At 30.3% G+C, this 26,762-nt stretch overlaps 4 protein-coding genes and 1 pseudogene across 10 annotated transcripts in view; 2 read left to right on the top strand and 3 right to left on the bottom strand.

Annotated features, from left to right (window-relative positions):
* Positions 1-252: 252 nt before the first annotated feature.
* Positions 253-14,451, bottom strand: LOC145969288 (glucose dehydrogenase [FAD, quinone]-like). 2 transcript variants are annotated; one of them, XM_083095299.1, is made up of 2 exons: positions 14,316-14,451; positions 253-3,142 (listed from the first exon to the last, which is right to left on the bottom strand). In XM_083095299.1, the coding sequence occupies exon 2, from the start codon at positions 3,120-3,122 to the stop codon at positions 1,242-1,244; it is 1,881 nt and encodes a 626-aa protein (XP_082951425.1). In that variant the 5' UTR covers positions 3,123-3,142; positions 14,316-14,451; the 3' UTR covers positions 253-1,241. The 2 variants fall into 2 exon arrangements, with proteins under 2 accessions (XP_082951425.1, XP_082951424.1); XM_083095298.1 differs by lacking the exon at positions 14,316-14,451 and adding an exon at positions 7,281-7,350.
* LOC145969291 (protein lethal(2)essential for life pseudogene) lies at positions 12,010-13,570 on the bottom strand (annotated as a pseudogene). The gene is made up of 2 exons (XR_014438011.1): positions 13,379-13,570; positions 12,010-13,257 (listed from the first exon to the last, which is right to left on the bottom strand). The product of XR_014438011.1 is annotated as a protein lethal(2)essential for life pseudogene (transcript).
* Positions 14,107-20,667, top strand: Pch2 (pachytene checkpoint 2 protein). 3 transcript variants are annotated; one of them, XM_083095306.1, is made up of 7 exons: positions 14,107-14,125; positions 14,916-15,013; positions 15,508-15,667; positions 15,742-15,933; positions 16,060-16,287; positions 16,459-16,806; positions 17,071-18,174. In XM_083095306.1, the coding sequence occupies exons 2-7, from the start codon at positions 14,964-14,966 to the stop codon at positions 17,338-17,340; spliced, it is 1,248 nt and encodes a 415-aa protein (XP_082951432.1). In that variant the 5' UTR covers positions 14,107-14,125; positions 14,916-14,963; the 3' UTR covers positions 17,341-18,174. The 3 variants fall into 3 exon arrangements, with proteins under 3 accessions (XP_082951432.1, XP_082951431.1, XP_082951430.1); XM_083095305.1 differs by lacking the exon at positions 14,107-14,125 and adding an exon at positions 14,211-14,407; XM_083095304.1 differs by lacking the exon at positions 14,107-14,125 and adding an exon at positions 20,419-20,667 and having other exon boundaries at positions 14,750-15,013; positions 17,071-17,348.
* On the bottom strand, positions 18,172-25,575 carry LOC145969287 (synaptogenesis protein syg-1). Of its 3 annotated transcripts, none has more exons than XM_083095295.1 (7): positions 25,061-25,575; positions 24,211-24,882; positions 23,049-23,178; positions 20,440-20,639; positions 19,686-20,030; positions 18,875-19,357; positions 18,172-18,743 (listed from the first exon to the last, which is right to left on the bottom strand). In XM_083095295.1, the coding sequence occupies exons 2-7, from the start codon at positions 24,584-24,586 to the stop codon at positions 18,199-18,201; spliced, it is 2,079 nt and encodes a 692-aa protein (XP_082951421.1). In that variant the 5' UTR covers positions 24,587-24,882; positions 25,061-25,575; the 3' UTR covers positions 18,172-18,198. The 3 variants fall into 3 exon arrangements, with proteins under 3 accessions (XP_082951421.1, XP_082951422.1, XP_082951423.1); XM_083095296.1 differs by having other exon boundaries at positions 25,164-25,575; XM_083095297.1 differs by having other exon boundaries at positions 24,211-25,575.
* LOC145969289 (lachesin) overlaps positions 25,557-26,762 on the top strand; it is a 218,899-nt gene continuing 217,693 nt past the window's right edge. Inside the window, exon 1 of the mRNA XM_083095303.1 lies at positions 25,557-25,696. The gene's annotated coding sequence lies outside the window, so the exon portion shown is untranslated. The remainder of the gene's footprint in view (positions 25,697-26,762) is intronic.

Genomic DNA, 26,762 nt, shown 5'->3' with positions numbered 1-26,762 from the left:
TATTTATTGCTTATATCAATGCTACATTTGAACATCCTGTTTTAGAATCGTGGAATTGTGTTATATATGACTTTTTAATTTGCATATCTTTAATAATTTATAAAATATTTTCTCACATATAATAGCAATTTATATTTAATGATAAAAATAAAAAATATATTTAAAATAAAAGATATTCAAATAAAAAGAAAAAGAGGTATATTTTTAAATTGGATTAAAACTGTAGGATAAAGTTGAAAATAAACATAAACATTATTAAATCAATATAATTGTATTACGTTTGGTAAGTTTTGAACATACAAGTCACCAATATTATATATAAAATATTTTTAAAATCTATTATAAAATTTGATATCCTAATATAATTTGTATAAGAAGCATATTAAGAAAAAGATGTAAATGCTGTTAAGTACAATGCTGTTTGTTATATAAAGTTGCCAAAAAAAATTTTGTTTTACAGATACAAGTCTATCTGGTGCGGACACATATACACAAATTGTTAATATAAAATATATAATTTTAGTAATTTTCTTTTCTCCACTTTTGATAAATTCTTTGTCTACTATAAATAATAACAAAGTTAATTATAAAAGATGCTATATAAAGATTTTAATTTGAATTATGTTTATATTATACATGTATATTTTCTAATAATAAATATGTTATTTAAAAAATTATATTTTACAAGAATTATTATGATAATTCTATAAAAAATTATGAAAGAATGAACAAAGTTAGATAACAAAAAAATATACTGTTTAAAGACATTGTTTTAATTATTTTATAAACTTGTTTTAATTATTTATAAATTTTTTCATGTAGAATATACATTCTAATATTATATATTTTATACATCTTTATTGTTACAATTAGTTATATATCTCCATCTTTTTAATTACAAAATTAAATATTAAAATCAAACCTCTTATGTTAGTCGCTGAAAGAATTTTACAATTATACTATTAGAGATTATATAATTAATTAAAAAAATAAAAAGATATCTATAGACATCTATATACATATGAGTACATATCTATCTACATATTATTTGAAATTAGTAAGACAATATTTACCATTATGAATGAAATATAATATTTACCATTATAAAATGTAAGATAATATTTACCATTTGTACTTAGATATTAGTTTCTATGCGTTTGATCTTCATAATACCAAAAATTATAAAAAAAGAAGGAAGAAAAGTTTGATAAAAGTTTTAAAGTTATTTTAAAATTTATTTTTTACAATTCATCCTTGCTTTTTATAACTGCCCAGTCTTCTTTGATCAAGTCTGCGCCTTTCTCGCCTATCATTATTGTAGGCGCATTTGTGTTTCCACTAGTAATTACCGGCATAATGGATGCATCGATTACTCTTAATCCCTGTATACCATGGACTTTTAATCGTGGACTCACAACAGCTGTGGGATCGCTTTGAGGACCCATCTTGGTCGTTCCAACAGGATGATAAATTGTAAACGACATATGTCGCAGATTACACTTCCAGTATTCCTCGGAATCAGGTTCAGTATCACGGCAATCCGCGATATCTAAATGATGCAATCTTACTCCATGTCGTTTAAATGTCTCCGTATTCAACATCTTCTTCACAATGTCCAAAGATTTTAACATTGTGTCCATATCCTCTTGTACAGAATAATAATTGGCGAAGATTCTGATTGGATCCGCTGGATCTTTGCTACGTAGTTGCAATTCGCCTATGCTCTTCGGCTTTAGCAGAACAGGTATAGGAGCGAGTACTGTCTTCTCTGTTAACAATTTTACTATATCTTGACTTATTTCTTCGTTTATGTGGAACTGCACTAGTGAAAAGAATGTTTTATCCATTTGGCCTTGTGGAAAATGAATATGATGAAACTGAATGTTTGGATACTTGGAGCTCGAGTCGTGTACGTTGACGAACCCTTGAAGATCAAAAGCTCCGCTACTTGCGAAGGGACCTCGATTATAAATTAAGTACTCGTAAGCCTCATCCAATAAATACGTAGGCGAAAATATTGCGCTGTGGTTTTTGAAATCCAAGAATATGCCGGTCCATCTAAGGTGATCCTGAAGATTCTTGCCGACAGGTAAATCAACGACATTAGGTATTCCCATTTCATGTAAATGCTGCTTGGGTCCAATGCCGGAAAGCATAAGAAGTTGGGGACTGCCTATGCTGCCCGCTGACAGGATCACCTCTTTCGAGGCTTTCACGTCGATTGACCTTCCATCCTTCAAAGTTACGCGTACTCCGACCGCTCGAGTACCATCGAGGAGAATGGCGTCGGCTCGAGTCGATTTCATTACATAGAGATTGCTTCTATCTTTAATTGGCGACAGGAAGGCTTTCGAAGTGCTCATTCTGCGACCTTTATCCAAGGTGCCTTGGGCTACACCGTATCCGATAAATTTCTCGCCATTATTAATTACGTCCAAAATAGGCATGCCCATTTCGCGAGCGGCATCTAGAACCATTTCAAATACGTCCGAATTAGTATAGTTGTAATACCTGATATTTAAAGGTCCGTCATGACCACAGTATTTGCTCCTCCATTCGTCACTATGTCCATGACCGCAAGATTGCGATTTCTTGAAATATGGAAGAACTTCGTCATAACTCCACCCTTCGTTTCCCATTCGAGACCATTCGTTGTAATCCTCGTCATTGCCCATAACATAGAGCATAGCATTTAAAGTAGAGCTGCCGCCGAGAGCTTTACCCTTTGCCCATTTGCACAATTTGTTTTTGCTACCGTGACAAGCAAATTTTTCGGGTTCAACATCGTATGAATAATCTACCGGTGAGTCTATTTGTATCAAAAAGGCCCCGGGAATCTCGTTAAGTACAGAGGGATTATCGCCAGCTTCGATCAACAGTACTTTCCAATCCTCTACTTCGGTCAAACGATTGGCCAACACAGATCCAGCGCTTCCACTACCAACAATTATAAAGTCAAATTCTATATTAGAAGCCGCAATTTCTTCTGAACGATCTGGAGGGTAAATATCACTGGCTAAGCTGCATTGCGCTGCTAGAAGCGTTTGCACTAGGTGTGCGAAGATATTAGCAGGAGAGTTGTTTATTGCAGCCGCACAACTGGCAGTCAAGCACGCTTCCATAATTCAGAAATGATTTATACCTGCCGAAAAAAAAAACATTTTTTAATATTAAATTTAATATTTAATTTCACTAGAATGCATATACAAATGAACGCACAAGTAAGAATTAATTAAATCTAAGAATAAAGATATATCTTAGAATAAAGATATTTCTAAGAATAAGAAGTTGTTTTGAAATTTAATATTTTATTTTAGATTGATTAAATTGTAACAATTATTCTTACAATTAGTAGACTTACAACGGAACTGAGAAAATATTGCTATTAATATTGATATCGATGCTTTGAAAATATAAATCAAACATCGGAGGAGAAAATAAATATTAAAAAAAATAAAGTAAAAGCCTCTAAAAATTTGTAAAATTATTTTTTTATATTTTATAATATTTCAATTAATTCTAACATATAGAATTATCTTAATTAGATCTAATATATTAATAGAATCATAAGAAGTTATAAAGGATAAGAGATCATGATTCATTGGATTGTAATCGAGATAGGATTTGCTTTCTATTTCTTTATTTTTCCTTATTTTATACTTAAAAATATTTAGTCACGTGATGAGTATTTTTTTGTTTTCTTAACAACATGTTCTTAATGTTTCAAGTATCTTAAGAAAAACTATTCCCATATTATGTTTTCAAAATCATCAGAATTTTGCTCGTTTTAATTTATTATAGTATATTATATTTATTTTTAGTATAATTTTAGTAGTATAATTTTTTAAAAATATTATTTTGTCTATGATTTTATATATAAAAAAATTAGTTTGATTTTGTAATGAAAATATCTTCAGTTATATATCTTCAATAGTAAATAATAAATATATATGCATAACTATCTATCTATCTATACATATATATATATATATATATATATATATATATATATACAGGGTGAGTCAAAAGTATGTGTTAAAAATTTGCGTGTTTCTGGATAAAAAAGAAGAACAAATGTTCATATAAACATATAATCGCAAATGCTCCGTTATCGAAATAATGAACATATAATAAATTAGCAGTATCAAATAATGATTTATTTGAACGTTTACAGTTTTGTTGTTCTTTCAATACATGCCTGAGCACGACGTCTACATGACTGGCGTACTCGTTCGAAAACACTAGGATTTCCACAGACTATTTCGCAAGCATTATGGACCCGTGTCCATAGGTCATCTTCATTGTTGACTGGTGTTTGATAGATCGTTCTTTCGATGTTGAATCGACGTTCTTGAAAATGATGAAGGACACGTAGAGCATCTCTTGTAAAGAACAACGAAATTATAAACGTTCAAATAAATTATTTGATACTGCTAATTTATGTCCATTATTTCGATAACGAAGCGTTTGCGACCATATGCTTATATGAATATTTGTTCTTCTTTTTTATCCAGGAACACGTTTACAAATTTTTAACACATACTTTTGACTCACCCTGCATATATGTGTATATATATATATATATATTATTGATTACTAAATATATTTGTGAATATGTTTACGTAATGTTATTTGTAATATTATGAGTGCATTGAATATAAAATTATATCTTATCTTATCTTGTTTTTTCGGTTCAAATAACATAATGACCTTCTTCAATCATGACGTGTTTCATGATTTAGCCAAATTTTCTCTTACTTTTATCGAAGAAAATATTTTTCAGTATATCAGTTTTTTTCAGTATATTCATAAATACTAATACTTTTCAGTATTATTATTATCAGGGAATAATAACAAAAATAAACGTGATTTGATATACTTGATATATTATATTTTTATGATATTTTAATTTCTCTCAAAGATTTTTGCTTGAAACCAACCGCATTGATTTTCATTTTATGATAAAAAAAATTAAGATCAAAATGAAAATTATTTAAGCTGTGTTTATTTAAACGAATAATCACCAAAGGTTCTTAATTTTTTACACATCTGAGTGAAAAAATAAAAATTGAAAATTTAAATTTTTCATTAAAATAATATTTTAAAATTTATAATTGTCTAAAGAATTTGCTAGCCATTAACAGTTTAAAAAATTATTTTGAAAGAAAGTTCTTCAATTACTTATAATTCACTGTCTATTAATATTTCAACATATCAATAGATATTATAAATACATATCTTTGTAAAAAGATATATTTCAACTTTTGCACTTTAGCGAGTAAAAAAACGATATATATGTGTGTGCATGTGTGTGTGTATAAAACTAGATTCTAGATTTTCATATAACCTTAGCACACTTTTACACCAAGGTCGAACTAATATCTCTATCATTTTTCCTCCTTTAACTCTATTTATTTTTGTCTGAAACATTTTCCATGAAAATGCATCATTAAAAGATATTCGAGGTGGACAATTACAATGGAACATCCTGTATGTAATTGAGAATATTCTTAATAAACTGATTATTAAAATTAATGAGAGAAAAAGTCTTATTTTTAAATATATATTAATCAGAACTTTTCTTTGTTATTTTAAAGAATTTTTAATACTTGATTTTTCAAAATTTTGTTTAATACGTCTTGAAATTTTTATTAAGACAACCACATATAGAAAGATTGATAAGGAATAGTAGTTGGAAAAAATAGTAAAAGTACAGATAGCTAAAATGTGGAAAGATATAGACAACTTTCTAAATAGTTCACGGATAGCCAGTATAGCAATGAAAAGGTTCTTTATAATATACATAGTTATTGAACGCTCATACATTTTTATTACCTTATCGAATATACACCTACGTGCGAAATATTTTACTTATTTTACTATAATTATTTATCTTGTAAGCCTCTGTTAAATTTGTGTTACTTTATCCACACGTATATTTAAAGTATTTAAAACATATATGTAAGTTACGTATATGTAAATCGTTAAATATTTATTTTACTAATGTATTTTAATAATAATATATTTTTAGTATTACAATACAGTTCTTAATTTTTTCGCTTTGAATGCAATATTTTTCAGTATATAAACTTATATGAATTTCCTTTCGACAAATTAGAAAAAAATTATATTACATATTTTTCAGATTTATGTGAATTAATAAATCTGCAAAAATGTAATATGATTTTTTTTTAATTTGTTGAAAAAATTTAAATTTATACGACTTTCAATTAATATAGCATACTTTTATAAGTAAATACTATGTTATCAATGCAAAGTATAAAGCTTTATGCGCATTAGAATCTGCATACTTATACAACACGAAACATTATCCGCAGCTACATTGCAAATATTTGTTACAAATGGGGTTCTGGCCTTGGAAATTGCACTTTATCCTAACTAATTTATGCCAATAGAATCAAATAATTTAAGGCAGATAACAAGTTTTTGTCACTATAGTGTAGAAACACATCTTAGAATAGAAATATATCTATCACTATAGAAACGCATTTTTCTTTGTTGAGTAATTTTAAAATTTATATATATATATATATATATATAAATTTTAAAATTACTCAACAAAGAAAAATATATATATAAGGTAGCTTGTGAAAAATTTAATTATTTGTAATTAAAAAAATTTTTCTTGATATCTCTTTCTTTCCTTCTGTCTCCTTCTTCTTTCTATCTTTATATCGCTTTGTATAAAATATTTTTTCTTCTTATTGAAATGCTAATCATCTACTTTGAAATGCTAATCATCTACTTTAACATTCTTTACTTTAACATCATAGGATTTTTCTCGTTTCTCTTTTATATTTTTATTTAGTAATTATTATTCTGTGTATTATTTATAGAAAGGCACAATTTGATATGTCCCCATTTAAATTCCTTATGTTATTATCAACTTTATATATTTGGAATATTTTTCCTATTTAATACGGTATTCGTAGTTTCAGTATTCGAGTAACTATTCGTTATCTATTTCTTTACAGCAAATTGACTAAATTTACTAGAAGTTGATTTCTTTACGAGTCGGTTTTTGTGAGCGATTAATAACATGAGTAAATAATTAGAAATGTAAATAATTACATGTTTTTTTAAATTAAAATTATTTGACATAAATTCGATTATTCTGATACATTTAAAAATTTATTTGCAAATAAATAACAGTAATTCTAATTCTATTATACTATAATTATATAATTTATCTTGTGTAATTATAAGCTAGTTTTATATAATTATATCTAATATAAAATTTTTAGTAAGAAACAGCTTACCGATGGACCTTCAAGTTTCTACGACAGCCTAACTCGGACTGAAAGATCTGTAATTTTAAACAGACTGTCTCCCCTTCCACCATATGGTTAGGTCTAGAGGCTATTCGTCACGTGTACGCATGTTTGCGTGTCATGTTTCATAATTATCTTATCTAAATGTTCAATTATACCTTCTAAGATCTTAGATTATCTAAATTTTCTAGGTTTTACCTAGATTATTTTATAATCGTTTTCTTATCACTTTGAAGACAAATTCGTATAACTAGCTTACAAAATTGTCCAAAATTCACAATTTGTATATTAGTTACAAAGTAATAAGTTGTAATTAATGTTTCTAAAAAAGAAAAAAAGAACATAATCAAAAAACACTCACGTAAACACTTATGTGAAAAGTTTTTCTTCAATAAATACAAAACTCAAGAGGTTCAAAAGTATTAAAAATTGTTAAGCACTATTAAAAAATCAGCTGTTTAAATGCATAGATAAAATCAAACTATTATTCAAGTAATTGTTTGTTAATCTAAAAATCAATATATTAAACGATTTCTATAGTTTATATAAAACATGTTTGTGTTTTGATTAATGCATTGATCATAATTCATATATTCTACAAAAATCTGAAATATTTTAACGCAATGATACATTGTGCAATGTGCAATTATTTCAAACTTTGCAATTTTAAACTCCAGATTTTAGGCAACTCTAGATTTTATTGCTTTTTTTTAAATTACATATTAATCTATTTTAAATCTTTTAAATCTGCATTTTCATCCTCATTTTTTATTATATAATCAACTGTAATATAATTAATTGTATGCTTATATAACTTGATAACTAAATGTTAGAATTAAAATTTTTATTGTTATTAAGAGTGATTGAAAGTGTAAAAGTATTTTGATTATATCGTTAGAGTTTATCTAACTGAAGACTTTCTCAATGTAAAAACATTTTTGAACAGTATTTATTGCCCGTTATAAATAAAATTGCAACATAATCTGCTAAAATAGTAATTTATGCAGATCTTGCGTGTCGTATACTTGGTATCTTAGATGAAATATATGATTGATTTATGTTTTTAACAAAAAAGGAAGACATACTTTCAAGCATAACTTCAAGCATACTTTCAATCATCGAAGTTTGTTTTGACTATATAAATTTTTCCTTGTTTTTTGTGTTTAATCTTCTTTGACAAGATTCGCTGTTTTTTGCCATGTTGCAATTGTGTTTTTGCTAATGATTGTCGGCATGTGTGATAAATGATTTTCAATGTCTGTACTTTGTGAATTTTCAACCATAGATCTACGGTTATTTTTTATCGTTTCACATAAGAGATAATTTAATACTATCAAGAAAAATAATTCTTTATATCCTACTTATATAAAAAACAATGCTATGTTTTATTTATTATCCAATAAATATCTGTTGAATTTTATTGATAAAAATAATTAAATTCAAGTTTTTCTCAAAATTGTTCTTTCATAGTTTGTCTTTTTTATTTTTAAAATATTTATATGCAGGATATCTTCTTCAGAACAATCGAAAATGGCATAAAACTATTATTTCTTTCTTGTATAATTATTATTTTTTATAGCATTAAAGTTATGAAATGTTTTATATGCATTCATACCAGTATAATCTTTTTTATATTATATCAATACACAATTTGATGTAATCAAATCATATCTGTAACTATATAGATATTTTCTCGCTATGAATTTTATAATTTCTAATTTATTATTTTTAATTTTTAATTTCTAATTTATTATTTTTAAGCGTTTCTCGGATTTTATTCTTCTTTGAAATTTCTTCAAAACAAGTGTTAACAATTTTATCAATTTTCTTAAATATATTTAAACAAGATCATTAGATCTTAGATTTCTAAAATAATTATAATAGGATATAAAAATGATGATATCTATTTTTTAATATGAAGCAATTATGTTTTTTTTTTGTATATGATCATATTTAGAGAAAACAGCGTATATGATATTCGATCAGAAAATTGCATTATTAATTGTAGTAATAGTAAATAAAATAAAATAAATAAAATTGTGAATGATACACTTTTATAATATTTACATTGATTATTTAAATTATATTTTCTCTTGCATATATTAAAATATATATCTGAAAAAAAATATTCTAATATAGATATTAAAATTCTTGATGCTAAAAATACTATGTATATACATATTATTAAGTATAAAGTACGCATATGTATGCAAATTAAGAAATAATAAATCTTTGCCAAATGGCATATGTCTAGTAACACTAAAGAAGATATTTCGGATATTAAAGTTTAAAAAATTTCTCTATTATTTTTTTACTTTTTGACTTGTTTTTTTCTTTTCATTCTGTTGATTTTATTCAGATTACCGTTTAGATTACCGTTTAAATTATATCGCTTATTGTAATAATTTATTGTAATAATTCCTATCTGTATAATTAAAAATACTAGTCAAAATTGAATAAAATTCTATTAATGTTATCACCAAAGCAATGACTGAAAGTAAAATAAGTAGATTAGATAACATGTGAATAATTTTGATAAGTAGATTAGATAACATGTGAATAATGTTTGAAAATTATTATTCCAACGTTCTAAGAATTTTTTTGGCTCTAAAATGGATCAATAAATGTTTTGCATATGTTCGAAATGCAGATTTTCTATTTGTATATACATATTCGCTCTGCGGATAAGATTTTTTTGTATAGTTGGACTATTTCTGATGTGACGATTGCTATTGCACAATGAAACTATTCTTATACATCTAATATGTGTGGATCAAATGGAAAATGTTCTTTCATTAAGTAAATTGTTTTGAAAATAACTATTTAATAGATATTTAATAAATATTGAATTATCATGCATGGTTCTGGTGAAACCTTTAGCAAAATAATAAAATAGTGTATATGCTCAAACGCTGTGCAAGCTGTGCGCGCGCCGCCCCTGATTAATGCGTAATCTAAAGCGCTTATTCGTTAGCTTAAAGTTGCTCTCATTAAAAAAAATAATATACAGACGCAATTTTGCCAAAGGAAAAAGTTGTTTCTTTTAGCATGAACTATCATGCTGTGCATTCCGCATTCGCGAATTCTGGTAAATCCTGTTTTGTGTATATACAGGGTGTCGCAGACCACCCGTATCAGCCGAATATCTCAAAAACTGAGCGCGGCAGACAAAAATATTTCAGACAAAAGTTGTAAGGTTTCAAGTAATGCATTACATGGCGATATCAGTATGACCCTGAAGAGTGTTGTCAAGGTCACGTAAAGATCACCTTGAATTCTGTAAATGGAAACTCCAATTTTTTATTGCACATTCTTGTAACTTATCTCGAGAGCTTTCCAAAGCACTATAATAAAGTATTTCTTCATTGAGAACTTTTCGAGTTATGAGGCTTGAAATAATTTCTTAATTTTACATAAACCATATAATATCTAGTAAGATATTCATTTTTCGATTATCTTACCTTAATACTTTTATGTACAAAATAATAAGAGGAATCAATTGGTGTAAAGAAAAAACATAGTTGTTTTAAAAAAAAAATGTAATTGTTAATTGCAAATTACAATTTTTCGGCTGATACGGGTGGTCTGCGACACCCTGTATATATATATATATATATATATATATATATATATATATATATATATATATATACACTAAATATATGTATATATATATATACTGTTTTTTATCATCTATTAAGTATAAACTCGTATTTCTACTTTTTTTTAATGTATAGTCATCACTCTTATGTATGATTTTATATTTATTCTGAAATTATTTTACGCACATAAATAATTTATTATTTTTTTTTCTGCATATAAAAGAAAAAAAATTAAAATTATAAAATAAAAATTATTGAAATTAACATTATTGTCATCTTATTATATCAAATTATTACTTATTATCTGTTAAGGAATTTTACATTTCTAGTTTATCTTCAATATAGTCATGGCATTTCTTGCTTCTATTACTACATAATATTTATCTTGAAATCGCGTGTATGCAAACTTATTCGCTCTATATACATTATCATTAAAATTAACATAATTATCATCTTATATCAAACTGTTATTATCTGTTAAGTATAAATTCGTATTTCTACTTTTTTAATATATAGTCATCACTCTTATATATGCTTTTATATTTATTCCGAAATTATTTTACGCACATAAATAATTTATTTTTTCTGTATATAGAAGAAAAGAAATTAAGATTATTATATGACAAGATTTTAAAATAAGATTAAAAATAGAAAATGTTTTTTACACATATAAAAAAAATATATGTAAATATATGTAATTATATATGTAAATATATGTAAAAATTTTCTATTTCTTAATCTTATTTTAAAATCTTGTCATATAATAATCTTAATTTCTTTTCTTCTATATACAGAAAAAATAAATTATTTATGTGCGTAAAATAATTTCGGAATAAATATAAAAGCATATATAAGAGTGATGACTATACATTAAAAAAGTAGAAATACGAGTTTATACTTAACAGATAATAACAGTTTGATATAAGATGATAATTATGTTAATTTTAATGATAATGTATATAGAGCGAATAAGTTTGCATACACGCGATTTCAAGATAAATATTATGTAGTAATAGAAGCAAGAGATGCCATGACTATATTGAAGATAAACTAGAAATGTAAAATTCCTTAACAGATAATAAGTAATAATTTGATATAATAAGATGACAATAATGTTAATTTCAATAATTTTTATTTTATAAATCCATAATAAATAATTGCAGCTCCATTATACATCAATCTTACAATGCATTAATCTTCTATGTTCCACTTAATTTTATATTGTTTAAAGTAACATGTAATTTTAGGTTTTCTAACAGTCATTTCTCTTAACTAACTTAAATAAAAATATTTCATAATATAACAACCTTAAACTAAACATAAAATAATGTGAAAATAGAAAGCGTACGATACAGATTAATGTGATATGTAGTGATTAATGAATTGTATCGCATTCACACAAATCTAGTCATTTCCTTACAAATAGCAAATGTTATTGTTATAGTATACTAAACTATATATATATATATATATATATATAACAAGACATATCTTTATATATATTGGATTTTAACATAAATAAGTTTTAAATAAATGCATTCTATAATATATATATACCTAAGAATGCTCTCGGGATGTAATTATATTATTATCCGTACCACTTTAGCTTACATGTTATAGACATTTTGAGTTGCAAAAATCTACATTACAAACAAAATAGCCTATTATATGATCGCAGCCTAATAATTAAAGATATATAGAAATAATTTAATGAACAATATGCCTAAATGAAATGCTGATTTTTCACTCTATCTGCTTCTCTTCCTCGCTTTGTTTGGGTTTCTTTTCTCGTGGTTTGTTGATGAAAGGTTTCCCAGTACGTTCAATCTGGACTGTTCTCTCTGTCTCTTCCTTCAATGGTCGTTTCTTAGGCGCAATAATCGTTAGAAGACCATCGGAGGACAATTTGGATGTAAGCTGTTCGACATTAGAGTCCTCTGGCAACTTGCATTTCCTGACAAACTGACGAGACACCCAGCCATGCTCGTCTCGCTTTTCCTCATGCTTAGCTGTGACGACGAGAAAATTATCTACAATCTTCACCTCAATTTCGTGCGGCTCGAACTGCTGCACGTCCAATACTACTTGAAAGTCATCCTTATTCATGGGAGGAGAGGCAGATGGACCATTGTTTTTGCGTTGTTGCATCAATTCCACCAGAGTCTTGAGCTGATCCAGGGTGGGATGTCGTCGTGGTGCCAAATCCAGATAGAGGCTAGTGTTAGTTCTAGCCGGTGACGATAGCTGTTCCGGCCGTAGTCTCAGAGTGAGGTTTTGTTCCAGTGGACTATAAGGATCTAGATCCTCCACCCATTCGGACAACAGCAATGGGATCAAAGACATTTTCTCGCTTTGACGTTGATCTATAAGATATAACATATATTAAAACACTAGTTTAATATACATAATAATATACATATATATATATATATATATATATATATATATATAAATAAATTAACAATATATATATTAGGTACTTACATAAATATTAGGTAGATACGATGAACAAATTTGCTCTTAATTCGTGTTATAGAATTCACAATACAACTGTGTATATCGTATATTACCACAGTACAACTGTGTATATTTGTTATAGGACACAATAATCTTCTCAGCACAACCTAATACGATCGCTTGCTGACGGAATAATGACATGACCCGGCTTGTAGCCGGTATATATACAGCTGCGCATGCGTCGAGAAACGGTTCGATCTTTCGAGACGAGAATGAGCGAAGTTTCTCGTCTATTCCGGAGAAAGAATAATCGCGAACAGATAAATTTTCGGATTTTTCGACACTAAAATAAGATGCGAGTCTTATTTGAGATAGAATAAAAAGAGAGAAATACTTGTCAAATTTAATTTATAGTGTAAAACTGATAGGAATCAATGATAAATATTGGGTCCGATTCCGAGATTCCGAGCAGTTGAGAATTTCGAACAGCTTATTTTAAATTAATACTTTAATATTTTAAATTAAATTGATATGTGATAAGCATTAATATCGTTGTATTTGATATAGAAATTAGTGTTCCATAACGTTATCACAATTATATTTAATTTGCGGGTTAATTTTAATGAAAATGAAGTTTAGTCACCGTGTTTATCTCTGATTATAACATATGTTCGAGCTGTCATTTGCGGCACGTATGTTGCAAGTGTACTTGTGATCGATGCGAATGTTGAAGAAACGGAATCAGTTGGTGATTATGATTACAATTATATGACTGTAATTATGATCTTAATTATATTATAATATGACATATTATTGTCCTAAGAATCATTTATGTCTCTCTTATATCCGAAGTACAATTTATATAAGATTATCGAGAATAAATATTATCGAAAGTGAGCGTGTAATATCGGAAACGTCAAGAAACATCGAGCGACCGTGATATACGTAAATATAGTATACATACGTGCGATAATTTCGTCACATAAATTTTGCGTGGCAGTGTGATGAAAATGATGTGACAATTTCGTCAATTCTCTGCGGGATCGTCAGCTCCAGGTAAACATATTGATAAAACTGTCAAGAAATTTCCGAGAATAAATATTGTTCATATAAATACAAACATATATAATATCAAAAGAAAAGAATAATATCGGGCGATATTGTGTGTATGTGTATGTGTGTGTTGACCGAAAAACAATAAATATTATCAGGCTATGGTCCATAATCTTCAAATATTAAATAGGCAAATGTTAAGTATAGGGACTACCTTTATCGACCGAAAGTAACATGGTTTATGTATTATCGACTAACCTGTGAAGAAATTATCTATCTAAGATAAAATTATCTCACGTCTCGTCGACAGCGCGATCTATGAATGGAGCGTTTGTTCTCTAATTTTTTCTATGTCATGATTCAACGACTTCAAATTTTGAATTTGATACGCAGCAACACAAAGAACAGGGGAGATAGTGTTCCTTTTAGTAGGAATAGACACGAAATTGCGTTGAAATATTGTCTATTATGTGATATAATCATTTTGCGCGTTTTGTTTTTCTCTTGTTAGTTATCTTACTCTGCAAGTTCGTAAAAAGTCACATAACAATACGTAGAAATGAAGGAGGAAAACGTGTTACACGTAGAGATATGTCAACGTGTCGACAGGTATTGTTTACTTTAAATTAAGTCTTATTTTGCCGAATGCATGGTTGTAAGGTATGATTTCACTATTTGATCTTTGATGAAAATTTATATTCATGGTTTATGTTAACCTAAAAATTACTTAAAAAGTGGGTTAATTATAATTTTTCTTTATGACGTATATGCATAATATGTGCTGCAATTTGATACAAGTGAATATGAAACGATATTACATCAAAGAATAATTAAACAAATTATTTAATTATATTTTTAGCTTTTTACTTTGATAAATTTTGGAAAAAACATTTTTTTTCTATTTATGCATATTATTTTTCAAAGTTTATTGAAACAAATCTAAAAAATTAACATAGATAATTAAAGATTTCATTAGTTTAATAAATATTTATAAATAATATCAATAGTAATTTAGATGTCTAACTGTTCTAGTATCTAAAGAAAGTCTTCAAATTTATATTTTATTGTGATTCAATGATTTTTGATAGTATTTATTGTCTTAGCACTTGGTCGAGAGAAACAATTGAAGAGACAGTAAGCGCAGAATTTAAAACATGGAAAGAGGTTTCTCTCGATATTATTTTATATGGTAAAGATTTTGAAAACAACATAGCTATACAGAATCATGTTGAATCTATAATATGCTCGTCTAATTATGTGGAGGTATTCATTTCCTACATTAATTTCTTGCAGAAAGATATATTCTGTACATATGTACATAATTATATATATTTCAGAAAGGAAAAGTTAAAATTCAAGGAGCTATCATTAAATATTATATCTATAGACTGACACAGGAAGGTGCTGCGACAGAAACAATGAATTCCAATTCTGATGAATTGCCAGTCGCATCTCATTGGTTGTTACCTGCGCAGGAATTTCATTACATGTGGGAGAATCTGTATTATGATTGTGACATAAAAAACAATGTTAGTAAATTTAGTAGATAAATTTATATACATAATAGAAATCATTTTTTTGTATATATTGTTAAAGTCACTTGATATATTTTATTGAAAGATTTTAAGTTAATTCTTTCCTTTATTTTTTTTTAGTTATTGCGTTTTGTGGAGACAACAATGTTGTTTTCTTCTCTTGCCGTTAACTCTAATATTATAAGTTGGAATAAAGTGGTGTTGTTGCACGGTCCTCCAGGTACAGGCAAAACCAGCATGTGCAAAGCTCTGGCACAAAAAGCTGTAATTCGTATGATAGATCGATTCACTCATGGAAAATTCATTGAGATAAATAGTCACAGTCTATTTTCAAAGTGGTTTTCTGAAGTAAATATTCAACTATGATTTATTTTTATCTAGTATTTTACAGAATAATATAAAATTAAAATTCTTAAATCTATACATATTAATTAGAAATATTCACACAATTAGCTAACGAGATTTAAATATTATCGCATCATATTACATCAGATAAACATATTCTGTATTTTGCTATAGAGTGGGAAACTTGTTATGAAGCTGTTTGATGAAATAAAAAATTTGGTGCAAGATGAAAGTGCATTGGTATGCATTTTGATTGACGAGGTAGAATCATTAGCACACGTACGTAAATCGTGCAACAATGGAACCGAACCATCTGACTCTATACGCGTTGTAAACGCACTGCTTACGCAATTGGATCAAATCAAGCGATACCCAAACGTTTTGATCTTAACGACGAGCAATATGACAGAAGCCATAGATCTTGCGTTCATCGATCGAGCTGACATCAAGCAGTATCTTGGATATCCATCCGAAGTTGCTATTTATAACATTTATCATTCGTGCCTGAAAGAATTAATGAGGGTACATAGATTTTGCAGAATAATTTATAAATGTTAAATGTAAAGAATAATATAGAAAATGAGTGACATTAAAATGTCTCTTTATATTCTATCTGTAAGAGAGAGTTCTTAATGTCAGACTATAATATCAGACTATAATATTAGACAATATTAAACATAGAGTCTTAATATTAAAATATAATATTAGATTATATTAATAAATATCAGTCAAATATTAATACAATATATTCCTTAATTTAACATTGTATTTTTTTGTATGTTCCAGACTGGAATTTTGGAGCGTGAAGAGATATGTGATATATCGCAGTTAAAGCTATTCGGATACACAGAGGATTCAAATACCAAGAACAGTTTGAAACTACTGGAACTTAGTCGTGTTAGCGAAGGTTTGACCGGTCGCACCTTAAGAAAAATACCATTTTTGACGCATGCTCTTCACTTATCCACAGACAAATCTACACTATCCAAATTTCTGAAAGCCATGCATTCGGCTATTTTGAAAGTTCAGCAAGAAGGCGAATTGCAACAATCATAAACATAAAGGTTTCTTTCCTATTTATTAATATTATTTTATATATTTATGCTATTTTTTTTACATGCTTATATTTAATAATACGTGATTTTTTATCGTAATATCGTATTTTTTTAAAATTTTTTTATAATAAATAATAATTGTCGCAAAAAAATGATAATCGTTACCAAAGCTGATTTATGGACATAAAGTTGAAATATAATTGATCTTACATACGCAACTTTGGAAACAAATACCTAATAGCAGCGATCAAAGGTTTCTGGCTTGACAAAAAAGAAATTTAAAATTTCTCTATATATATGCGTTCCTTGATCTAAAAATATGTAATCGAAATACGAAACTATATAACAGTTTCTATGAGGTCCAGTTTTGCACTGATCCCGCCTTGTCGCGCAACCGCCATTAAAGTCACTGAGATGCGACCGCTATTAAAGTTACGCTTCGTTCCGCTTCGGCGATGCGGACTATACTTTGCGCCGGTACGCGAGTTTTTTTATACAATATTATCGCGATGTATCTTTATTTCGAATATAGACAAGTACTACTGTAAATTTTACTTATTGAGAGTAAAATACAACGAACATTGCGTTAATAAATAAACTAAGAAAGAATGAATAACGATGTAAAGATACACAACAACAATCGACAGTCTCTCAAATATGCTTATTTTATATCAGATGTTTCCGATATTACTAAATATTAGATTCTACAACATCAATACCAACATACATTTTGTATACACATATATCTCTGATTTTATATAATCTATATTAAATCCTGAAAGAATGGCGCTAGACTGATGGAAAGGAAATGAATATAAGCAAAGATAGAATCCGATGAAGATAATGAGATTCATATTTTTTATACAATGGTAGGCGGTTGCAGAACCGCTGGTGCTCTTCTAACTTTTAATGCTTCCGGACTCATGGCACGCGTCTGCTTCGCGATGTGACTGTAATCATACGCGTTCTGGCCATTGTCCAGGCTAGACTTCCTCGCGAAGGTCTTTGCATGAGACGAATTAACAGATTTTTGTCGATTTATCGATGTGCCGTTGTAGAGCGCATCGGCCGCGATACTGCCTTCCTCCATCACCTCTTGTCGATATCGTCCACGTCGTATTCTTAGCAACGTATACGCACCGATGGAAATTAGCAGCAACAAGAACAGCAAACCGACTGCCACGGCCGCGGCTATAACGCGCATCTCTGTAGGATCTCTCATTATCAATTTGATATTCGTCGAGTCCCGACCTTTCTCGCTCTCTATCAATAAAGTATATATCCGAGCATCTTCCTTTTGCAGATCCTTAATTTCCAGCTTAGCCCAATAACAGTTGGTCACCATTTTGTTCTCGACGATAGGCTCCAACGGCAGAGCCTCATATTTTGGATGAATATTTTCTCCTATTAAAAGTTCCAAAGAATTAGTAAAACGGATTAAAAAATGAAATAGATACGATTTGAAACAACTTAGTAAGCAACTTGACTTAATTATCTTTTTGAGGAAGGAATTTATTAAATTAAATATTACGTACCAGCTCGAATATGAGAACTACCCCATTGCCAAGCGACCAATTTCGGCGGCGGCCGTGAGCAGAAGCGGGACTTGAGCCTGTGCACAGGCTCGCCGACCCATCCGATGGACTCGTAGAAATCCCGGTCGCCCGGTAACGGCCTGGCCTGTATTTCCGGCGGTCCGGTCACATGCAGCACGTAGCGTACATCACTGGCGGTTTCCCGTTTGACCCCGTTGATTGTGTTGAAGGCGATGCAACGGTATTCTCCCTCGTCGGACCACATGATATTCTCAAGATGCAGACGTCGACCACCACCCTTGTTCTGCACGTGATTTCCGATGGTTTCTGTGGACCCACCGCGAAGATGTATCCATCTGTACTGAGCGGGTGGATTGGCTTCGAACTCGGGACACTCGAAGGGCTCCACCTCAGAACTCAGCAGAGCCGTCTCCTCTATGTCCATGGAAGTATCATTTTCTATCTTCTTCAACTTTGGCTCATCTATGAAGAAATATGCATGTTTTTCTATGCTAAACTATAAAAGGTAAAGAAGTACAATACTATAAACAGTATTATGAGAAAATGTTGTAAATTGCATTTTTTGAATTTTACAAGATAATGCTTGGAATCACTTATTTTTCTGTAGGGAAGAAAAGAGTTGAGCATAACAACTTTCACAGTAATATAATATCGTGTGTGATAAGAATATATGCGAAGATTGTCATAATGTACTGTGTGATTTTGCGAGGAAAGCGATACTATTTTGAAAGGAGGAAGATGGGAAGTAGTAGGATATATATCAGAAGTAAAATATTGTAATTGTACGAACATTGCACATCGAGTCTGTAACTCGCAGGAGCACTTTCACCGATGTTGTTAGCCGCCTTGCACGAGTACAGGCCAGCATCGTGCCTCTTGACCGGTTCGAAGCGCAGCTCGGCGCTCCACATGCTGTCGTTCAACTGCGTCATTCTGCTTTGTATCAAGGAGGACGGCGACGGCGATGCCATCGTATCGGTCAGCGACGCACTGAGCGGCATCGAGTCTTTGAACCACTTGATGCTCGCAACCGGATTAGCATCCGTCAGGCACTTGAGGCTCAAGAAGCTTGCCGAATCCTCTGGAGCGATCGTAAGCGGCTGCGGACTCGTCTCGAGTCGCACTTCCGGCAAATCTGAAAGCATCTCTGTTACACATATGTTGCGAGACGTTAGAGGCAAAAAAAGAATTTATATTAGAAAAGTGGAAATTATATCAGCTTTTCATTTATTAGTACATTTTCATTAATACATTTTTAAATTGTGAAACTAATTAGAAATAAATTATTTGAATAAATAATATAAGGAGAGCTACATCAGAAATTGAACATAGAGAAAAAAAGTCTTTTAGTTTATATATATATATTTTGGAAAAGATGCATATATCTTTCTTTTTGCTTAAAAAATATATCTTTTGTCGATTTTGAGAGATCTGATAATTATTTTTGATAATTATTTGATATCGTATTTGAAAATGGTAAAATTTATGCTTATATGGGATAAAATTTGTGTTCATTGTTTTAGAGAGACGGATTGTGCACGTACAATGAACGTCCAATCGCGATTCTACGCTGACCGGTGTTAAATTCGACGGATGCACGGTCACACATCGGACCGGCAGACCGTGATTCTCCCTCTGACCACGCACCCGTAGAAGACTATGAGCCACCCAGGTCTTCCGATTATCCACCTCCGTTGCGTTGTTCTGCTCCCCCAAAGGTTCCATCTCGTCGTTCCCTATGAACCTGTTCGACAAATTTGCCGGCATTACAAGTATGAGAAAACTTAACACTTCATTTAATTTTTAAGTAGACTGGAACGAATTTATAATCCACGAATTAGTTACAGACAGTTTAATGTTGAAAATTGAGAATTCAAGCGATAAACTCCTTTTGATATTTTCGTTAAAAATATCGATTCTAAAATTATTTAAGAATTCAGTAAGGTGTGAAAAATAGTTTGTTATACAGGGAAGCTTTTTTTTTATTATACATATTTCAATTTTTTTTTCTGTCGAGAGGGTCCATCGACCTGTCGAGTTGGATATTGCAGAAGGATGTGCAAACGAAAGTTTGATGCTCATAATTAGTCGAGGATATAGTTCCGTTTCCGCGATGATTCACATAATCCATCAGTTTCCGCTGACCGCGGATTAGCCTTCTTCCCAGAGAAAAAAAAATCCGTAACCCTTTTCTAACATGATTCACAGGCGCAACGGCGGGATTACGCTCGCGGCCAGTTTCTCTGTTTCTATAGCTATAATCTACATAATTATACTCGGTATGGTCCTGTCCGCAACGCAAAGAAAAAGAAAACACCAGGCAGGGATCATTAAACCGCGTAGCTATTATTGGTCGTAAAAGAATGCGCGGTCAATATTGTTTCAGACAAGTCCCACCGGACGAAATTCTTCATTAGGGAATTAAAATAAATGTGTGGGAACGCACAAATGTTATAGACATTTCTCTTGCGCGTAAATGTCGCTATATTTTCCAAGCAAAATATGGAAATAAAAATAGTCATTCTTGCGCGGATAAGAATGCAAAGCAACAAGATAAAAAATTGCACGGGCGTAAGAGTTTAAAACCTTTAAATTAAGAAGGATATCTGCGAAAGATTAGAAGTAACAGTTTCACAACGGTTTGTGTCGCCTAAGATGTTCTACATTTGACAAGACAGTAACGTCGTGCTGGAAAGAACTTGAGTTTTCCTTCAAAGGGCCCATTCATTTATGAGCCCTCGTGGAAAGGAATACATATGCTACTATTCAGGTCTTAAATTACATCCCCTGGTTCTCTTCTGGGAATAAGTGAAGCATGCACTTTCAAAAGAAGCGCGTGCCATCCGTAGAACAGATGTTTTACATCGTAAGAACATAGATAAGGCGCGGCTAAATTCATCAGACCGTGAACCAAAACGACGATCCCTCCGCGCGGCCCTTTCCTGCACAAACATAACGTCATGGATTCTTGCAGCTCTCGTCTGCTCTGCACTACAATAATAAACACTACAATAAACTGTCGATATTTATGTTTGAAACTGGCCATATTTTTTACGAATTAAATGCAAGTGTAGAAATGTAAACGCGTTACTTAACTGCACACAATAGTGTTGTTGTGCAAAGTATGTATTAACATGACTTTTTAGTGAACAGTTTGACAAAAAAAATTACAAGGAAATTATTTCGATTTTTTAGATACTGGAATATCATTTTAAAATCGCGAAAAACATTCATAATATCCTACCAGAGGATTTTTATGAAGAAAGAATTTTTTTCTGATGTTTACTATTAAAAATAAATATACTTTAAATTTTAGAAGAGAATTTAAAAATACATTTTAATTTCAAAGAAGAAGTAAGATTTTTTTTCTAAATTTTTTAAGGAAAATGTAAATATAAATATATTTTATATGTTATTTTAGGATAATCAAGTTTGACGAAGGAATTTATTTATTTTTAAGATACATTTTCTTCTTTTCTCCCTCCCTTCTTCGTTACATTTTTTTCCAAAATTTACTGATAAAGAGTGTAAATTATTTAGTACTTCTTTAATCGACTATTACCACATTTTTTCCCTATCAAAATCGATGTGCATGGTGTCAGCATTCCAATAGTCGTCTAATAGCGTCTAAAAGTAGAAATGTTTTACCCCTAATCGTCTTACCTCAGGTAAAAGGTCGGAGACAAATGGACCCATTCGTAATTATCTGGTATAAGGTTTAAATCTTTCATCTTTTTTTTCCTATTGTTCTTTTCTATCCTCATCATTTTAGAATCTTTCGTGGAAGGAAATGGTACAGGGTTTTTTTTATAATATAATATAAATGTGCAAAAAAGCATGAAAAAAAGAAAGAAGAGACGTAAAAACAGAATATTTATTCTTTCTCTCTTTGATAATATATTTTCCGCACATATATACATAGTGGCGACATAATTTTTTATTATCTCGTTTAAATTCCAGAGAGAGTTTTGTATATATGTATTTTTATTTTCTCAGTTCTTAATGAAAAATAAATATTGCAATTGTTTATTTATTTATTTATTTTTTTTCAAATATTTAGATCATCTCTTTTTACGTGTCTTTTGTCGTTAGATTAGCATAATCTCTCACTGTGATAATATTCGTTGTGTTTAGACTAAAAGTGTCAGCTTACCACTTGATGAGGGCGGGTGGGTTTCCGTATCTTGAAACACACGAAATCAGGACGTCTTGTCCTTCCTGCAGCGTTAACGTAGCACCCAAGATGGCCCCCCTCAATTCCAGTTGAGGTTCCCTGGGTTTCACTGGAACACGCATTAAGGTGTATTTAGATAAGATAAAACGAGACAGAAATTATGTGCTTGGATTACTCCCGCTTTAGCTTCTTTCTTGAGCGAATAGTTATATATGATCGTGATCTTATCGTTACGGTCATGAATAACCGTCCAAAGGAGCCGATTGGGTCATTGAGAACTTTCGACCAAATTTACATTAACACGGATGTTGCAAAATTGCGGAAAACTAGAGCATAACGACCGTTCTATACATTTTCTTGCATCACTCGAGGTCAATGTTCGCGGAATATTAACAATGTTTCCCCCAAACGATTCGTTTTAATGAAATATTCGAGATTGCTTGATATATGCTAATATATTGCATAAATTATATGAAGATATATTATAAAAAATAACATAGAAAATGCTCTTTTTTTAATGAAGAAATATACGTAGTATTAAAATGCTTAAATAATTTTTATAACGCATGAATATGGAATTCCTTTTCATAATTATCTTGTTTACATTATTTTGCTGTAATTAGCTTTACATCTTTAAATTAGCTTAATATATATATATATATATATATATATATATATATATATATGTATGTATATATGTGTATATTGTGCGAATAATAATTATATAATAATTACATGTAACGTTCCTTTATCCTACAATAATAATAATTTTTATTATCTAGTAAATTATCTCTAGTAAAATATAAGAACATATATAACACGCGTATGTATAATTATTTCAAGATTCAAGAAGATCAAGGAAAACTGTAATTATCTTTTTTTAATTCAATTTTTGTCATTGATAAGGATTATATTAAACAAATGTATTTTTCGTAATTTTGCAACGTCTGTGTTTCGAATAAATATATTTTTCATTTGCATTACAGAATACATATTGTGAGAAAAATGCGAATAATTAATAGAGCATCTGTTTATCGTAGGAGAGAGATATATCATTCTCTTGTTTATTACGTTAAAACTTTATATGTGAATGAATCTCTAAAGTAATGTGTTTCACATACAGATCAAGTTAAAATCTCACCCCTTACGAGCAACCTAGACTGTTCGGACGAGAGTGCGTCCTGGACGACAAAGTCACTGGATGTGACTTGGCATTCCCAGAAGCCGTCGTCGAAGTGCAGGGTAGCTCGTCGGATCAACAGGGTGCAATCACTGCCACCGCTCGCCCACTCATACTTGTCCGCTTGCATGCCCACCGGCCTCCGGTCCTTCTGCCAAATGCAATTGCCACGCTTATCTCGTATCTTGCATTGCAATTGCACATCGTCACCGGACGCTACTTCTTGATAGAGCGGCGGCTTTTCGATAAATTGTTGTTTGCCGATGACTGAATTGCGCCAGGTACACATGACGAAAAGCAGTATCGACAAACGGACGATCGAGCGATCGAGCGTCATTGTGTTGCGATAAAACCAAGGAATTCGCGATTCGATCAAGGCATCTTTATTAAATATTTGAAGAAGAATTCATTTGGAAATGGTTTCCTCTGGTGTGGAGATTACAAAAAATGAGTAGATTCGGAAAACGTTTATATTTACGGAGCGAAGAAACCGGAAATTCAATAGGTTATAGATTAGATAGAGTATCGTAAAGTTTAAAGGTCCTATAAATTTGAAAATTTTTATGGCTGTCAGGATCCGGAGGATGTAAGGCTTTGTAGATTGCGGAGTGTTTGATTTGAGAGTGCAACGGTCTGTAAAATAAGAAATTTGAAGATTTATGATTTAGAGAAATTACATAAAAATTTATAAAATAGAAAAGTGTGAGTGTACAAAGATGCTGTTTAATTCAAGAATCTGCGTCAAATAAAAACTTAAGTCCTTCAGAGAAAGTAACATATAGTACGAACAAACATAACAAACGAAACATACACAGTCGAAGATTCTTTTATCGATCTCAGAGTTCGAGGTAAGATATGATTCACATTACATTCGCAGATCCACTCATAGATAAACAGAGCATACTCCGCCTTACATTTCGCCATCAACAATCGATGGAATAAATGGTTCGTAATCGCGGAACATTCACTCGCGAGTCTCTCGCTCGAAAATTCATTGAAGCAGCGCGAACTCGCTCAGGCCTTGCATTTTATTGCCGCTCCTAATAGCGCGAAAGTCTGCGAGCGATCGAAATGATTCCAAATGCTTTCACCAGGATTATCGTCTCCTCTCGGAGCGGCAAAAACAATTTTTTTTTTTTAAAACTCCGAATAAAATGATTCAATAACTGGATAAGCGTATTATACGTATTATACCGATGTACACCACATCGTACAATATGTATTAACGATTGATTTTTGTTTCAGTAATTCACGAGAATATTTATCACTGACACAATCGATCACGTTCAGAACCATGTAGAGGCGCGCACGATCTATTCAGTGACGGTAAACACTGACTGAATGAGCCGCCTTCGAGTTTGAAGGGTCGTATCTCCACTCAACGTAGCGCCTCCTCGACGAATCGGTGAAAACTATACCATCCACCTGAATCCCGTTTCTTTCAGTGGTTTGTTCGATTATTATTTAGTATATTATAATTATTATTATTTAATGATATTTATATTTGTGTCCGAAAAATATTCCTGTCATTTATGAGCAATTTAATCTTTACTCATCGAATAATCGTTTTATGAAATAACAGATTTCGAGAAAAGGCATTTCAATTTTATAAAGAGATTTATAAAGTAAAGATTTTAGCGGCTCTATAAAAAGAAATAACTATCTATTGAAAAATCAAGTAACCTTGAATTTAGCGCACATTATTTGAATTATTTTAGATTGTTTTACTAAATAAAATTTTGTATTTTTTTATATATTAATAACCGCCGTTGAAATGAATTAAAAACATAAGTCTGTTATTGATTGTTTAATTTTCAAAGTCAATTTTTTCGAAGACAAAAGTCCCTGAGAAAAATTTTTTTCTTACTTATTTTACACAAGAAATTATTATTTTCTCAATTGCATTTCATGCGCGCGCGCGATACGCTTTATATAAAATTTTCGGTATTATTTCTTGATAAATAATGATTCGCGATTCACAATGTTAAACCGCGAACACTTTAAGAAAAATTTTTTAATATTTGTATAATCGCGAATTGTACTATTATATCATGTAATTTTCACGATGATAGAAATTTATACGCAACAGGAGAAAGTGGCGAAGGCAATGAAACTATATTAAAAATTCATTTTAATACATATATACTATTTCATAAAAATTTTCGTAATTGTCGACAATAATAAATAGTGAAGAATTGAAAAACAAATTCATTTTTTTTCTTTTTTCAAAAGAAATCAATTCGAAAGGATTAAAATATAGCGCGACGGAGTACTTGGCGCGGAAAGAAAGTGCGCGGTAAATAGAGTGATTGTGTCCAGGACGCGTGTTTCCAGCAGCATGACGTGGAACGCCACGAGTCGCGAATTAACCCGTTAAAGAATTATTCTTTCTCTTAGAAAGACGTGTAGCATGTTCGTATATTCGTTATACGATCTTATAAAAATTCAAGTTAAAAATTCAACAGTTACTTGCGACGCCAAATATTACGAATTGAAATTAAGAATTACATTCT

This window comes from Camponotus vicinus, unplaced genomic scaffold (assembly GCF_025532165.1).
Source record: "Camponotus vicinus isolate PSW18456_S1 unplaced genomic scaffold, iyCamVici1.0 SCAF_3, whole genome shotgun sequence".
Classification (NCBI taxonomy): domain Eukaryota; kingdom Metazoa; phylum Arthropoda; class Insecta; order Hymenoptera; family Formicidae; genus Camponotus; species Camponotus vicinus.
The sequence above is the reverse complement of the archived record's forward strand: the minus strand, read 5'-3'. Positions and strand labels throughout refer to the sequence as shown.